The 17,412-nt window shown below is 42.7% G+C and overlaps 1 protein-coding gene across 1 annotated transcript in view; it reads right to left on the bottom strand.

Annotated features, from left to right (window-relative positions):
- The window catches only part of RALGAPA2 (Ral GTPase activating protein catalytic subunit alpha 2), a 368,955-nt gene that overhangs the window by 160,821 nt on the left and 190,722 nt on the right, over positions 1-17,412 (bottom strand). Inside the window, exons 24-26 of the mRNA XM_029070298.2 lie at positions 9,910-10,038; positions 3,386-3,514; positions 4-62 (exon numbers count right to left, since the gene is read on the bottom strand). Coding sequence (XP_028926131.1) covers positions 4-62; positions 3,386-3,514; positions 9,910-10,038 — 317 coding nt within the window. The remainder of the gene's footprint in view (positions 1-3; positions 63-3,385; positions 3,515-9,909; positions 10,039-17,412) is intronic.

Here is a 17,412-nt window from a genome sequence, read left to right as displayed (position 1 = left end):
TACCTTGCGCCTTCACTTGGCTCACTTGTTGCATTCTTCAGTAAAATATTTATGAGGTAACACTAGAAAACGAAAGGAAAAATGTTGTTCTCAATTTCATTCACCGTACATAGCTGACCATGTGTCAGCTGACGTGTATCTAATAGGATACCAAGGAACTTTAGACAGTTTACAGCCTATGAGAAGCAGCATGGCCTAGTGGATAGAGCACGGGCCTGGGAGCCAGAGGTTGTGGGTTCTAATCCTGACTGCCACTTGTCTGCTGTGTGACCTTGGGCAAGTCTTGTGGCTCAGTGGAAAGAGCACGGGCCTGGGAGTCAGAGGTCATGGGTTCAAATCCCGGATCTGCCACTTGTCAGCTGTGTGACTGTGGGCAAGTCACTTCACTTCTCTGTGCCTCAGTTCCCTCATCTGTAAAATGGGGATTAAGATTGTGAGCCTCACGTAGGACAACCTGATTACCCTGTATCTACCCCAGCGCTTACAACAGTGCTCTGCACAGAGTAAGCACTTAACAAATACCAACATTATTAAGTCACTTAACTTCTCTGGGCCTCAGTCCCCTCCTCTGTAAAATGGGGATGACGACTGTGAGCCCTACGTGGGAGACGGTCTGAGTCCAACCCGATTATCTTGTATCTCCCCCAGCACCTAGAATAGTGACTGGCACATAGTAAGTGCTTAACAGAGACCAAAATTATTATTATTATTATAGCCAGAAAGGTATGAGAAGAGGAGGAAGACTGTGAGCTCCACGTGGGGCAACCTGATTACCTTATATCTCCCCAGCTCTTAGAACAGTGCTTGGCACATAGTAAGCACTTAACAAACACCATCATTATTATTATTATAACCTCAAGACAGATTGGTGATTGAGGGACCGTCAGCGGAAATATAAATGTTTACAGATCTTTTGGAGCCTCTAGGGAGATTCAAGCCTATTGTGGGCAGGGATTGCCTCTATTTTTGCTGAACTGTACTTCTCAAGCGCTTAGGACAGTGCTCTGTACACAGTAAGCACTCAAAAAATACGACTGAATGACTGAATTCAAGCAAAAGCGAAGACACGTAGGTTGGGTGGCTTTTTCTCCCGACTGGTGAGAGAGCAATATAAGAACCTCAACAAAGCCATGGTTGAGACAGACCAGTGACCCATCCTCAGGCAACATTTTGTCTCCAGCCACAGCCCCCCAGGATGCTTGGTGGCAGAGCGAGATGGTTACTCTGCTTGACGTCACCCTCGGGGATAACGGAGTCTCCCATGAGGAATGATGGATGAGTCTCAGTCCTGAGACTTCAGGATAGAGAATCTGTGGAGAGACATTGATCACAGCACCAGTGGCTTGAATAGCACCCCTCAGACAATCTAGTCCCTGCCAGATATGTTCCCTCCAGGGCACGGAGTTCGAGGAGCAGTGAGGTGGTAGAAAAGCAGCCAAATGGGAAGGTCATGGGTGGCCTTTGCATACGTTAGCCAGCTACAGGGAGAAGCAGGGTCAGTACCTAGATCTCCCGATTCCCAGAGCACTGCTCTTTCCGCTGATTCGTCCCAGTGGTTAGGGATGAAAATAGTGATGGTGATGATGGTAATAAGAATAGCAATAATTTGTTAAGCACTCACTATGTGTCAAACACTGTAGTAAGCGTGTGGTAGACAGAAGGTCATCAGGTCCCCGGGGCGTACATTGTAATGATAACAATAATAATATTAACTGTGGTATCTGTTAAGTTTTAACTGGGTGCCAGGCACTGACCTAAGCGCTGGGGTGGATTCAAGCAAATCGTGTTGGGCACGGTCCTTGTTCCACGTGGGACTCTCAGTCTCAATCCCCATTTTACAGATGCGGTAATTGAGGCACAGAGAAGTGAAGTGACCTGCCCGAGGTCACACTGAAAACAGGTGGCAGTACCAGGATTACAACTCTTGACCTTCCGACTCCCAGGCCCGTGCTCTATTCATTCATTCAATCGTATTTATTGAGCGTTTACTGTGTGCAGAGTTCCGCACTAAGCGCTTGGAAAGTACAACTTGGCAACGGATAGAGACAATCCCTACCCAACAACGGGCTCACTCTATCAACTACGCCTAGCAGGGAGAATAATAGAGGAGGAATGTGGCCTAGTGAAAAGAGTAAGAGCCTAGGATCAGAGGACCTGGGTTCCATCCCGGATCTGCGATGTGCCTGCTACATGACCTTGGACAAGTCACTTAACTTTTCGGTGTCTCAGTTTCCTCATCTGTAGCATGGAGATTCAATACCTGTTCATCCTCCTACTTTGACTGGGAGCCCCGTGTGAGACAGGGACTGTGTCTGATGAGACAGGGACTGTGTCTGATCTGATTATCTTGTATCTTTCCCAGGGCTTAAAAAAGTGCTTGACGCAGAGTAAGCACTTAAACACCACAATTCTTCTACTTCTTAATAATCACAACAGGTATCCACTCCCCATTTTACAGATGAGGGAACTGAAGTCCAGAGAAGTTAAGTGACTTGCCCAAGTTCACAGAGTAGGCAAGTGGCAGAGACAGGATTAGAACCCAGGTCCTCAGATTCCGAGGCCGGTGTTCTTTCCGCTAGGCCACGCTGCTTCCATAGAGATCTCAACTGGTGATTGAGGGACTGGATAGCAGAAATATAAATAAATGTAAATATAACCACCCTAACACTTTGTTCTAAGTAAATATCACAGATTCAGTCCCTGTGAATAGTTTCACACCCTTCTTGAACAGATTGATACTTTCTATGGACAAAAATTTTGCTGATAAAGTATATGGTAAAATTCTTTTTCTGTAAACATAAATTATCTGTATACTAGGCTCTGCATTAATCAGGGAATCAAATGCTTCTTTTCTAGTGTTCAAGGAGGTAATTGGTAATTTATATGTGTTCACTCGTCTTTATTTGTACTTGAGGATTTTGCCAATGATGAGATGAATGAATATGCGCCTCTTCTACACCACTTCAGATAATTTCATTTCATCACAAATGCAAGTATAGTACGTACATCCAGCTAACAGTAAAGTTAGGAGCCGTTACTCGAGGAAGAGAAGAATGGCATGTAAAACAAATATGACTAATAGACATTATTAAAAAAAATAGATGAAGCTGCTTAAGAAATGATATTCTTGAATTTACCCAGCTCTCAATTTAATACCTTAAAAACCTACAAAACGCAAGCCTCAACTGTCCTACAGAATGCATTTATTTTATTAATAAAACTCTGCATTCATGAGGGTATTCTCTGTATTAGCTTGTCCCCAAATTCCCAATTGAATATGTGATAAGCCTATAAGGGCAGAGAAAAATAAAAACTAATTAGCATGTTTAACTGAATTGTAAATGTTAGAAGATTCGACAGACTGCGTTAATAACTTTAAATTTACTTTGATGTCTTCAGATCCTGGGATGACCGCATCCGTTTTGGGAAATGACTGCAGTACAGGAATTTCCCGGTAGATGTTTGGAAAGCAAACAAGAGAACCAAGAATGGTGTGAGCTTCTGAACGAGGGGCCTGTCCAAAGAAAAATCAAACACAGAACACAATTTGTTTTCATTAGGTTGGAAACTTTGAGGAGTTTTTAAACAAAACCCAAAGCACCCAACACCACGGAAGCGGGCAGGAAAGCGCCGTTTAGCTCTTGCAGTGTTGGCGAAGGGAGTTATTTGGTCAGATCACCTAACTACGTATGTCAACCGTTGTTGTGTGGTTGCGAGTGGGGAGGTCAACACAAACTGTGTAAATGGAAGTAAGCAGGCTCTGATAGTTCCCCTGGAAACCACTGGCCATTCTGTGATCATAGTCCAAGTAACAATCACTGCCCCTCTGGGCAAGGATAATAATAAAAATAATAATTACGGCATTTAAGTGCTTACTATGTGCTGTATCAAGTGTACTAAGCACTGTACTAAGTGCTGGGGTAGATACAAGATCGTCAGGTCCCACATGGGCCTCAGTCTAAGTGCAAGGGAGAACAGGTATTGAATCCCCATTCTGCAGATGAGGGAACAGAGGCACAGAAAAATTAAATGATTTGCCCAAGGTCACACAGCAGGGAAATGGGAAAGCAGCATGGTGTAATGGATAGAGCACGGGCCCGGAAGTCAGGAGGTCCTGGGTTCTAATCCCAGCTCTGCCGCTTGTTTGCTGTTTGACCTTAGGCAAGTCACTTCACTTCTCTGTAACTCAGTTAGCTCATCTGCAAAAATGGGGAATAAGACTGTGAGTCCTATGTGGGACAGGGACTGCGTCCCACCCAATTTGCTTGTATCCACCCCAGTGCTTAGTACGTGCCTGGCACATAGTAAGCGCTTGACAAATACCATAAATATTATTATTACATAAGGTAATTGGCGGAGCCAGGATTTGAACCGAGGTCCTCTGACTCCAAGAGGCCCAGTGGTTATTCATATCTTCCACCACATACCAGGCTGAAACTAGAGGGTAGTTCCCAAGAAAGATAAAGTGAAAAGGATCGCCTTGAGTAAAAACAATAACGATGATGAAAGGTAGGTGATTGGTAATGAAAATGTGGAAACATGGAACTGGGCAATATTCATTTTCAGTGTATTACATTTCACTGGTCCGGTCAGCCCTCTGGCCAGCGTGCTCTAACCTTAACATTCCCCTTGCATTTTCCTCCTCTTGTTCTCATCTGTTCTATTCAACCACATGCTAGAAGACACAAAAAGCAATCCGGGTGATGGCTGCAGAATACGATCTGGTCCGCTGGGAATCCTGGAATGGTACCACAGCCTCGAGTACTCCTATAGCCCCTCTCCCTAACCCCCTATTTCCTTGCCAATTATTCTGCTGATAAAACCGGAACTGAGCAGCTTGGACTTCCTAAATTTCCCTATCTCCTCTTCATCGCTCTTTCTACCCTTTGTACGTACTTGCTAGCTGTTTCTCCAAAAAAATCACACCGAATCCACTCCACCTACTTGTCTCTCTCACCCATTCCGCTCTCCTAATGGATCAATCAGAGAGACGCAGCACGGTGTAGTGGCTAGAGCCCGGGACTGGGAATCGGAAGGTCATAGGTTCTAATCCCGGCTCCGCCACCTGTCTGCTGTGTGACCTTAGGCAAGTCACTTCACTTCTCGGTGCCTCAGTTATCTCACCTGTAAAATGGGGATTGAGACTGTGAGCCTCACGTGGGATAGGGACTGTGTCCAATCTGATTTGCTTGTATCCACCCCACCGCTTAGACCAGTGCGTGGCACAGACTAAACACTTGACAAATGTGTGCTTTTACTGAGTGCTTACTGTGTACACAGCACTGTATTAAGCACTTGGGAGAGAACAAGATAAGAGAGTTGGTAGACAGGATACAAGCCCACAGGGAGCTTTCTGTCTAGATGGGGAGACAGACATTAAAATCAATTACAGGTAGGGGAAGCAACAGAATATAAGGATAGATAACCAAGCGATGTGTGGGCGGGGTCGTATCGAAACGCTTCACGGGTTCAGACCCAACAGTAGAGGGGATGGCAAATAGGGTGGGGAAATGACGGGTTAATCAGAGAAAGGCTCTTGGAGGAGGTATGTTTTCAGTAAGGCTTCGAATAAGATAATAATGGTATTTGTTAAGCACTTACTATGAGCCAAGCACTGTTCTAAGCACTGGGGGGGGATACAAGGTCATCAGGTTGTCCCCCGTGGGGCTCACAGTCTTCATCCTCATTTTACAGATGAGGCAACTGGGGCCCAGAGAAGCAAAGTGACTTGCTCACAGTCACACAGCTGACAAGTGGCAGAGCTGGGATACAAACCCATGACCTCTGACTCCCAAGCCCGTGCTCTTTCCACTGAGCCACGCTGCTTCTCTATTCATTGAGAGCTTACTGGGTGCAGACCACTGTACTAAGTGCTTGGGAGAGGACAAAATAACAGAGATGGTAGACAGCAAGCTTACAGTGTAGTGGGGGAGGATCTGCTTCTCACTAACCTACGATTCCGGATTTCCTCTGACCTTCGGGCCATCGCTTCTTGGATTCATTCAAACGGATTTATTGAGCACTTAGTATGTCACAGCACTGTACTAAGCACCTCAACATCAACAGTTCTAAATCTGAACTACTCATCTTCATTTCTAAACGCTCTATCATTTGATCTTACTATTTTGTCGATAATATTACCATCCTCCCTTCTCGAGAAGCCCCTTCCTCAGGGTCATCCTCAAAGCAACACTGACTTTTAGCTCTCACATTCAATCTACTGTTATATCCTGCTGGCTCTTCCTACCCAACATTTCTTAGACCTGTCCCTTTCTCCACCCAAACAGCTGGCACCTCAGGCCAAGCTCTTGCATTAACACAGCCTAACTACTGTATCGACCTTCTCGCTGGTCTCCTTGTCTTCAGACTCACTACCCTCAAATCTACACTATATTCGGCTGAACTGTGCAGGGCCCCTCACACATCTCTCCACTCTTCAAAACCTCCAATGGCTTGCCATTTCCCTCAACATCAAGCAAACATACCTCACAATCGACTTCCAGATTCTTCACCAATTCTCCCCAACTAGCATATCTGCTCTCTTCACTCGCTGGAGTACCGTGGCTCAGCGGAAAGAGCCCGGGCTTGGGAATCACAGGTCATGGGTACTAATCCCGGCTCTGCCGCTTGTCAGCTGGGTGACTTTGGGCAAGTCACTTAACTTCTCTGTGCCTGTTACCTCAATCTGATTACCTTGTACCCCCCCAGCGCTTAGAACGGTGCTTGGCACATAGTAAGCACTTAACAAATGCCATCATTATTATTATTATTACTACCCAATTAGCTCTCTTCATTCTTCCCAAGCTAACTTTCAAGCCTATGTCACTCTAGAATCTCAACCTCTGTTTTCTTGCTGTTTCTCTGTCTGGAACTCTCCTTCAAAGCCCCTTGAAATCCAACGAACCACAGGCGCCTATGTTCTAAGCCATGTTCAAAGCCTCCTCCAGTAAGCCTTCTCTGATTTCTCCTCCAATAAGCCCTCCCTGATTCATTCCTATTGCCTTGAGTCACACACATCATCACATTCGATACCCCCATCACTTAATTATTTATACTTATCCTCAGGACCTATGTACATATGCATAGTCAATTGAACAGTCAATTATTTATTCTGCTGTCTCTATATTAAATACTTTTACAAAAATCTCCCCCATTAGACTATAAGCTCCTTGGGACAGCGAGTATATCTCATGCTTCTGAAGTACTTTCCCAAGTGCTTTCTTTATGCAGTGCATCGCACCCAGTGGGAGTTTGATCAAATTCCATTACTATCATTACTAGTGTAATAGAGCACTATACTCCGCATTTGGGAGCAACACCGAAAATCATCCAATCGTTTTCACTGAAGCTCGGATACCCTAAAGAGTCTGACCGAAAACACACAAGAAGACATGAAGATGATTTTGAATTATTTCTCAGAATCAGGAAAACGCAATGGACCGACAACCAGACTGAAAAAGGCCAGGGTTATATACCAGCCTGCACCTAGAAAACCCTATAAAAAGCCAAGGATCTACAACTAAAATACAAACAAGTAACATGCTACCCTTTGATATAAAGACAAACCAAGAACTAGAAGGCTGAATCAAGACAGCTAGTATGTCCTTTAGGACACTGACAGAATATGGTACCAAAAAAGGAATCATGATTCAGACTCAACAAGATCTGCAGAGAAACTGAAGTGTCCAGGCATGCCTTAATCTATCATTCAGTGGTATCTGCTAAGCACATACTCTGTGCAGAACACTCCACAAAGCGCATGGGAAGAGTAGAGTAAGAAGGCCCAATGTCTGTCCCGAAGAAGCTTACAAAAGCCTCTACTTTTTAAATCTCCATCATACTTGTAAACTTTCTCAGCCCTCTTTAGTACTTTGGTACAAATTCAATCACTCAATCATATTTATTGAGCACTTACTATGTGCAGAACACTGTACTAAGTGCTTGAGACAGGACAAATCAACAGAATTAGCAGACCCGTTCTCTGACCACAACAAGCTTACAGTCTACAGATTCATTTATATTCTCCATCATTTAACCACCTACTTATTCATCTGCCACCTTTCCATTCACTTTTTCCTTCAGGATGAAAGTAATTTTTTATCTGTCTCTCCCAACAGATAATAAGGACTCCAGCCACAGGGATGGTAATTCTTATGTTTAGTGACCCTCTTAAGCATTTAACACTTAGCACAGTGCTCTGCACATAGCAGGTGCTCAATAAATCCTATGGACTGATGGATGTACCTGGAGAAGTTCTTCTCAATACCTTATCTATTAAAATAATTTTAAAAAGTGCTTATCCCAATGCACATCCTACAAAATATCATAAACTAGATAGAGTATACTCCCATTTTAGGGAAAACCATGATCTAAGGGATGAATTTCTAATATCTTAATTACTCCGATTTTTATATGATCCAGATAGTCTGATTGGAAATGCTGTATTTATGGCCTAATCTTCATTAACTTGTAAGCTACTGACACAAGTATCTCTGTATAGTACAAATTTCCCACTCCAATGCTCCCTCTTCACACTTCACACTTTGACCCCTATTTGAAACATTAAAATAGTCTTTCAGAAGGCCATTCAGAGGCAAACATTTGTGGATCAGTGTAAGATGTCCTATTCACCAAAAGGAGGTACTGAAAATGCGTGCAAATGGGGAACCCTGAAGAGTCAGTACATTCTTTCAGATGACCGAGCACTATTCCAACAAGATACATTTTCTCCTCTGTATATTATTCCAGAAGACCAAGAACCACTCCAAGATATATTTTTTCCTCCTGGATTCTTCTTCTCACCCTTTCTCTATCCCTTCTGTCTTTATTCCTGCTCCATTTCCTTTGTCTGTCCCTTTTCTTCCTGTTTTCCTCTCTTTCCCACCTTTTCTCTCCTTCCATCTCTCCCTCTATTTACCACCTTTCTCTTTTCAACTCACTCCCCTAAAAAGGTGTCCTAACTTGAAAAAAATGCTATCCCATCCCACAAGTTTTTTTCAGCAATTTAGTTTCCTTCAGATTCTGGTGCCTGTCCTTCAGGGTATCATACCGAGATGTAAGAGATGATGTTTCAAATAGCCAAATCAGCAGCATTCCTATTACAAGGTATTTAATGCTGCTTGTATAATATCAAATAAAGAAAACATAAAGTCACAAATTAATGGTGCAAATGCTCTAAAAGGTTCATAGTACGAACAGATCACGAGTCGTTTGAATTTATAAATATACAGCCCAATGGTCTCCCCTCCGAAGTTGGCAGGGAGAGAAGTTAATACAGTGTTTCCTAATTTTGCAGTGTTATGCTTAACGAGGACAGCAGCGTATGCTAGCCGCACATCGGACAGCCTCCTGGCAATAACTGACTTGATTACTCTTCGGCTGCCTGCCTTCCCGAAGCATTCTGGGAACCGTTCCTGGATAAGGAGCGAGACCCCCTTGGCCCTCGCCTCCATTAAATTTTCCCCAAGACTTCTAATAGCGTCATAACCGAACTGTTTTTTTTTAATATCATTTCTTTTCCCCCAGACAGAGCGTGAACAGTCCTGAAGGGGGAATTTTCCTGACACTCTGTGTTTTGTGACCCTTTTCTAGGCTTGTATTTTTTTCATTTTTCCTAAGAAACTAATGAGGTTCTGAAATCCAAGTCCTGTTTTTTAGTGTATAAATGTGCAGCAATATTAGTGAGGATATGATTCCTCACACTCTGGCCTTTTGATGAAACACCTTTGTAATACTCGTATGTCACCTTATCCTACAATTTCACACATCAGCTGCCATGGTATCTACCCTGAGAGCCCAGTTTCACATTGCACTAATGAGTCAACACCTGTTAGGAGTGGAGAAATCTGAACCTTGTTAGGGACCCAGCAATCTCTTGGGAACTTGGATGTCGAGCATTGTCATACTTACCTCCAACATGTCTGTACTGAGGACTCTGGCTGCAGCTGTGATGAAGTCTCCTATCAGCATTGTGAAGCCAGGTAAACCCAAGAAGAAAAATCGGGGTGGACAGTGCCTTATGACAGTGTTTAAAATATCCTGAAGAAAAAAGAGAAAGTTTGGAAATTTAACTTTTGCTGGAGGAGGAAGGAGCAGGATGGAAACTACCCGAAGAAGTAAAGACACTGGATGCTGAAACAGTCAATGTCCGTTTTGATGATAAACCTAAAAGAATATCTGCATAGTTCCCTTTTCATATCATCTTCCTTCTCTTCACAATATTTCTATCGATGAATCGATCATATTTATTGAGTACTTGCTGTGTATAAGCACTTGGGAGAGTACAATATAACAGAGTTGGTAGATATGTTCCCTGCCTACAATGACAAGGGTCTGAGGGTAGTGATCCAATCCTTACAGATGGGTAAACTGAGGCTCAACTGAGCAAAATGGCTGGTCCAAGATCCCCCAGATCAGCAGTAAAGCTGGGATTAGAACCAAGAATTCTGACCTGCACTTGTGATCTCCCCCTATCCACCTCATCCAACGCCTTTTTTTTAGTATGTCTAATTTTGGAATATTAATGTATTTCCCTAAATTTTTTTAAAAAAGTAATGGAGTCACCTTCTTGTAATTGGCAGATTATAAATAGATATCCTAGAAAGTATCCCAGGGGTGAGCTACACCTGACATAAGACTGGAATCCACCCTTTCCTCTCCATTCCAACTGCTACCATGCTGATCCACGCACTCATTTCTTGCTTTCACTATCGCATCGGCTTCCTCGCAGACTTCCCTGCATTCTCTGTCTCCTCTCTTCATTCCATACTTCAGTCTACTGCCTAAATCATTTTTCTGAACAATCACTCAGTCCTTATCCCCTCACTCCAAATCAAACAGGAACTCCTTACCACTGGTTTTAGGGAACTCAATCAGCTCTCCCCTTCCTTCCTAACCTCACAGATCTACTACAATCCACTCTGCTCCTCTAAAACCAACCTACCCTCTATACCTCGATTTCATCTATCTCAATTTGAACCCTTTGCCCACACTCTCCCTCGGGCCTGGAGTTCCCTCCCACTTCATATATTATGGTCCACCACACTCCCCTCCTTCAAAATCCTCCTAAAATCACGTCTCCTCCAAAAGGCCTTCCCAGACTAAGATCTTTACTTCCCCTATCCACCATCCCCTCAACCGTGTATCCTTTAAGCATTCTGATAGTCATCCCAGCCCCACAGCACTTACATACATATTCTATTCCCCCTATCTGTCATTTCTTTCAATGTCTGTCTCCCCCCATAGTTTGTAAGCCAACTCTATTATATTGTTATACTGTACACTCCCAAGTACTCGGTGCAGGGTTCTGCACCCATTAAATGCTCAGTAAATACAAATTGATTGATTGGTTTATTGTAGGCAGGGATTGCATCTACCAACTCTGTTATGTTGTACTTTCCCAAGTGCTTAGTCCAGTGCTCTGCACACAGAAAGCACCCAAAAAGGACCATTAATTGATTGAAGATTTTATGAATAAATATATATTTCATCGAGCTGAAATGATTTCCATTTAGTCTTTCTCCAGCACTTACCTTTCAACTAAACCTGAAATTCCTCATCTCTCCTTGCCCCATGATAGCTCCACTGGACATCCCATGTCCAGCTGGCACCTCAAATATAACATGTCTAAAACCACACATCTCATCTTCCTTCCTAAATTTACTCTCCCTCCAATCTTTACCATATCAGTTAATAACACCACCATCCTCCCTGTCCCAGAAACTCACAACCTCTGGGTCATTCCTAGTTTTTCCTCAATCAATCAGTGGCATTTATTGAGCATGTAACTGTGTGCAGAGCACCGTGCTGAGTCAACTGTATTTATTTAGCTCATATTGTGTACAGGCCACTGTATTAAGTGCTTGGGAGAGTACAATAAAATAGAAACATTCCTTGCTCACAACAAGCTTATAGTCTAGAGGGGGAGATAAACATTAACACAAATAAATTACACATATGTACATAAGTGCTGTGGGGCTGGGAGGGAGGATAAATAAAGGATGAATAAAGTCAGGATGACACAGAAGGGAATTGAAGAAAAGGAAAAGAAGGCTTAGTCAGGGAAGGTTTCTTGGAGGTGATGTGCCTTCAATAAGGCTTTGAAATGGGGAAGAAGAACTGTCTGTCGGATATGAGGAGGGAAGGTGTTCTGGGCCATAGGCCAAACTATCACCATTCTGTGAAAGCTCTGGTCATATTGCACTTAGACTATAATATCAGCTCCTCCCCTCATCAATCTGTACCGCATCACGGATCAATCTGCATCACGGATTGTTTTCCTGGGACACTGTTCAGCACACATCTCTCCTCTCATTAAAACTCTTCACTGGCTCCCCAAGTCCCACTGATCCAAGAAAAAGTTCTAGACAATCAGTTTCCAGGTTCTCCACCCTCTCTCTTGAGCTTTATACTTTCCTCATCCACTACTCCTAAACTCACTCTCTTCATTTCTCGTAAGATAGCTTTCTAACTACCTCACTCTCTATCCTCTCAACTCTCTTCACTCTCTCATGCCATTCCCCGAGCTTGGAACTCTGTCTTTTCAAACTCAACAAACCAGAGCCCTCCCCATATTCAGAATCCTCCTGGAGGACTACCTCCTCCAACATGCTTCTGCCAATAAATTCTCAACATCCTATGTCATATAAACCCACTTGCCAACTCTAGCAATTATGTCCTCATTTATGCTCACCGTCCACACTTATGAAAATATATTTATTGTACATTCACCTATGTATTTTTATATATTACTCTGTAAATATTTTTATATCTGTCTTCCTTCTTGGAGTGTAAGCTGTTTGTAGGCAGGGAATGTGTCACTTCCTTATTTTGTACTTCCCAAATGCTCAGTACAGAAAATGGCACCCAGAAGGCAACATTAAATCCTATTACATTAAATCCATGATCTTAGAGTGACTGAATAAAGTTGATTTTTTTCAGTTATTGCCAAGCCAGAAAAATTAACGCATTACTTTAAATTAAAAAAAATAACGGATAGTCATCTACTTGTAAGTAGCAGGTTTCACTTTTATGGTAACTCGATATCCTAAAAAGTACATGAAGGATGGGTTTACACTTGACATAGGACTGGACCCAAGATAAAACCACAGAATGATTTTCTTTAGGATTTTATGATTATACACATTAATCAAGCAGTAATGACTTCCATTAGGCTCTGGTACTACCATACTGAAACAAATTATTTAAGATGGCTTCTCTCTCATCTAGTCAACCAGCATCTTTTCACAGACACGGCTGATAAAAATCTCCTGCAATAGCTGAGAAATACCCTGATGTTTAAAATTCAAAACGACTACCAAGAGTTCCAGGCTGCTACTCATCTGTGAACACTCTGTCCCTCTATTTTACAACAAATGCCTTTTTAACAACACAGTTTTATTCTATGATATAAGGAGGGAGGCGATTTCCCTTCAATCGCATAATATCCTTCCTCCCATGTTAAGGGCTTATTTCTTTCTATACTGGGACCACCAATTCCTCTAAAATCGGACTGGCTATTCCTTTAGGACTTTTAAGGACGATTAAGGCAACAAAAGAATACATCAAAAGTTTAAAAATAATTTTAAAATATGACATTTCAGCAGACTGTCCCCCACAAGTGAGTTTTAATGCTGTTTTCAAGTTAATGTTTAAACCTGCTTTAATCACTTCCTTTGATACATTTTAAAGTCAATAACAGCCAAGGCAAACAGTCTAAGAGGCTGAGCAGATGGGTGCTACAGCTTATAAAGTGTGTGTGGAGGGGGGAACTGTGCTCCCAGGGCAGAACAAAAGATCCACCTTTTCCATAATTAAGGGTCTGATTAATGCACTGGGCTTCTCACAACACACCTGTAATTACTAACAGAGTTAGGTATTGTGCTGTGCCCTTGTCTCTGCATATCAGGCATCCAGCACTACAGCAGCAGATGGGAGAACATTTCTGTTGACATATGCTGCAATGAAAGGATTTGTGCAAACCTGGCTAAAAAGGTAGCATAATGTAGCATATTTGAAGATTAATAATGCAAACACTCACGATGTTAACTTTGTTGTGCTTGTGTTAATTCCATCTGTTAAAACTGGAAGCTACACTCTGCACCCATTTTTATTTTTTAAATTTTCCATTAACACCCTTATGAAAACAAACAAGCACTTTCCATCATTGGAATCTGCATTCTTATTTGGGGAATTATATTTCGAACCAGGCTGGGAGAACTGAAGAGCTCTTCTTTTAGCCACCAAACCCAGAAAGCCGATTCCTTTGTTTCTAAACGAATGTCTCGGACAACCCACGACATATTTTGCCGGCAAGATTCCACTGCGCAGTGGTAAGAGATTTAAAAACTTTGGAGAAAATAACAGTCGCTATTCTTTCTAGGGATCTACAGACTGATGAAATTAAGAATTGCTCGGTCTCCAACCCATTTCCTGGACCTTTGCCAATCTCCTTAACTGGACCGGCTCCTAAAAAGCAAGGAGATACAACTGGGAGGGCAGGAGCAGATGGCTCACCTACCTCAGCCCTACCACCTACAAGATAACATAACAATTAGGAGGTATAGCCAGGCTCCTCAAGGATATGAAGAGAAAGTTTCGGGTTCCATTACCAAAGGGGGCTTAGTGTGTGGGCCAAGAAAGGTCGCTAAAATGTTGGCTAAAATAGTAATCTTCTTATCTGAATAATTGCCACAAATGATATTTATTATCCAGGGTCAAATTTCTCTTTGTAGTTTGACTGCATATAAATAATTATGGTATTCGTTAAGCTCTATGTGCCGAGCACTGTTTTAAGCGTTGGGGTAAATATTGGGTAATGCGGTTGTCCCACGTGGGGCTCACAATCTTAATCCCCATTTTACAGATGATGTTACTGAGGCACCGAGAAGTTAAGTGACTTGCCCAAAGTCACACAGCTGACAAGTGGCGGAGCTGGGATTAGAATCCGTGACCGCTGACTCCCAAGCCCGTGCTCTTTCCACTAGCCCTAATGCTTCTTGGGAGAGAAAATGAACAACACAAGTTAATAGGAACGAGGGCAGAGAACAAGTTTGTTATCCAGTCATCTTTTCAGGTACCACAAAACACACTAATTTCTTAAGAAAACTTTATCTCTGCTAAGCCTTTTGAGTGCTTTTCTTTGGCCAGATGGGTAACCAAACAGAAAAATCAGACTTAGAGTCACGACAGAGTGGCTGGCTTTACAGTTGTAAAGTGAAGCCCATTATCGGCAAACCCTCCGGAAAATATATGCTACTTCCTACAGAGGCACACTCTGTGGTGTGTCCGTAGGTAATCATCCACCCCTGGGTAGAAAGAGGCCAAAGACAAAGACTTCAAACTTCTCTTAAAAGATTTCCCTGGGTATCAGTTCTCTATGGGAGGCAGTGAGTTGTAGCTCTGAAGAGTCTGTTGTTGTGGTGTAAGGATAACTCCCATTGGTGAACTTCTGGGAACAAAGGAACTTCGACAGTGCTAGAGGGACCCCCCAATTGCTGAGAAGCTCAGGGGGGCTCACATGGAGGTCCTTAACATTCCAGAGATTATGCTCCCCAAGATCGATTCCAGAGTTGTTACGGAAAGGAGGAGGAGATTGAGAGGCGGAATTAGCAATAGGGCTTGGGGCATCTCTAGAGGGAGTCTCCCATCCAATTTTACATTCTTGAAAAGGTTCTCCTTTTTCTCTTTCTCTCTCTCTCTCTTTTTTTAAAAAAAAAACAACACACTATCTTCTCTGGCCTCTACCCACCTTTCAAACTGTTGGTGGTTACTTCCAGTTCGTCTAGAGTATCTCTCCATCTGAGACTTGTTTGTTCCACATCCCCAATTCTCCTAATGTTACAAGAAAGTCCCCAACTCTTACAAGTGCTTAATGCAGTGCCCTGCACAGAATAAGTATTCAATAAATACGATTGATTTATTAGAACTGCAAAGGTGAGAACCACACTCAACAGTGATTTATGTTGGAAGGTGAGGGCCCAATAGCATCTTCTGCTCTGGAGGACTGGAAGATTTTTCTGCACAGTCATCAGGGATGGCACCCACTAGTCAATCAATCAATTTAATTTATTGAGCGCTTACTGTGTGCAGGGCATTATTTTAAGCACTTGGGGAAGTATGATAAAACAGAATCAGCAGACGCGTTCCCTGCTCATAACATGCTTACAGTTTAGAAGGGGAGACATTAATTAATAGGCATTAATATGAATGATTCCTATTACATAATTTATATATATATAAAAATATAACAGTAATAGTATTGGTAGAATAGTAATAATAGTATAATAATATATTAGTTCATTATATAATTTAAAGAATATAATCCCCGTGGGTTAGTGGTGGGAAGAGTACCAAATGTCTAAAGGTCACAGATTGAGGTGCAAAGACGATACAACGGGGAGAGCGAGCCTGAGGACTTAATCAGAGAAGGCCTCTTGAAGGAGATGTGACCTTAATAATGCTTTGAAGGTGGAGAGAGTGGTGGTCTGGTATATAGTCCTGTTAGCCATCTTGCCTCGCAAGCCAATGACTACTTGGAGTCAATCAATCAATGTATTTATTGAGCGCTTACTATGTGCAGAACACTGTACTAAGGGTTTGGGAGAGTACAATGCAACAGAATTAACAGACACATTAACGAGTTTACAGTCTATAGAGTTGGGGTAAGAGTATACATGGCTCAACACATCTCGTCACTGTTACTGAAAACAAAATTCAATTGCATGTTCTGATGACAGCTGGTTATGCCTCCTCTCTCTTCCCTCAATCCTTCCTGACAAACCACCATTAACTGTTAGTCAATATTGATGTCTTCAGTGCCCAAGAGACAACAGCCCTTGTAGCAGCCCCTTTTAAAATAATTATGGCATTTGATAAGAGCTTACTATGTAATAATAATAATAATAATAATAATGTTGGTATTTGTTAAGCGCTTACTATGTGCCAAGCACTGTTCTAAGCGCTGGGGTAGACATAGGGGAATCAGGTTGTCCCACGTGGGGCTCACAATCTTAATCCCCATTTTACAGATGAGGGAACTGAGGCACAGAGAAGTGAAGTGACTTGCCCACAGTCACACCGCCGACAAGTGGCAGAGCTGGGATTCGAACTCATGAGCCCTGACTCCAAAGCCCGTGCTCTTTCCACTGAGCCACGCTGCTTCTCCATGTGCCAGACACTGTTCTAAGTGCTGGTGTGGATACGAGCAAATTGAGTTGAACACAGTCCCTGTCCCACGTGAGGCACGCAGTCTCAACCCCCATTTTACGGATAAGGTCCAGAGAAGTAAAATGACTTGCCCAAGGTCACAGAGCAGACAAGGGGTGGAGTCAGAATTAGAACCCAGGACCTTCAGACTCCCAGGCCCATGCTCTATCCACTACATCATGCTGCTTCTTTTAAAAGTGATTATCT

This window comes from Ornithorhynchus anatinus, chromosome 1, assembly GCF_004115215.2.
Source record: "Ornithorhynchus anatinus isolate Pmale09 chromosome 1, mOrnAna1.pri.v4, whole genome shotgun sequence".
Lineage (NCBI taxonomy): Eukaryota > Metazoa > Chordata > Mammalia > Monotremata > Ornithorhynchidae > Ornithorhynchus > Ornithorhynchus anatinus.
Note: the sequence above shows the minus strand (reverse complement) of the source record. Positions and strands in the feature narration are given on the sequence as shown.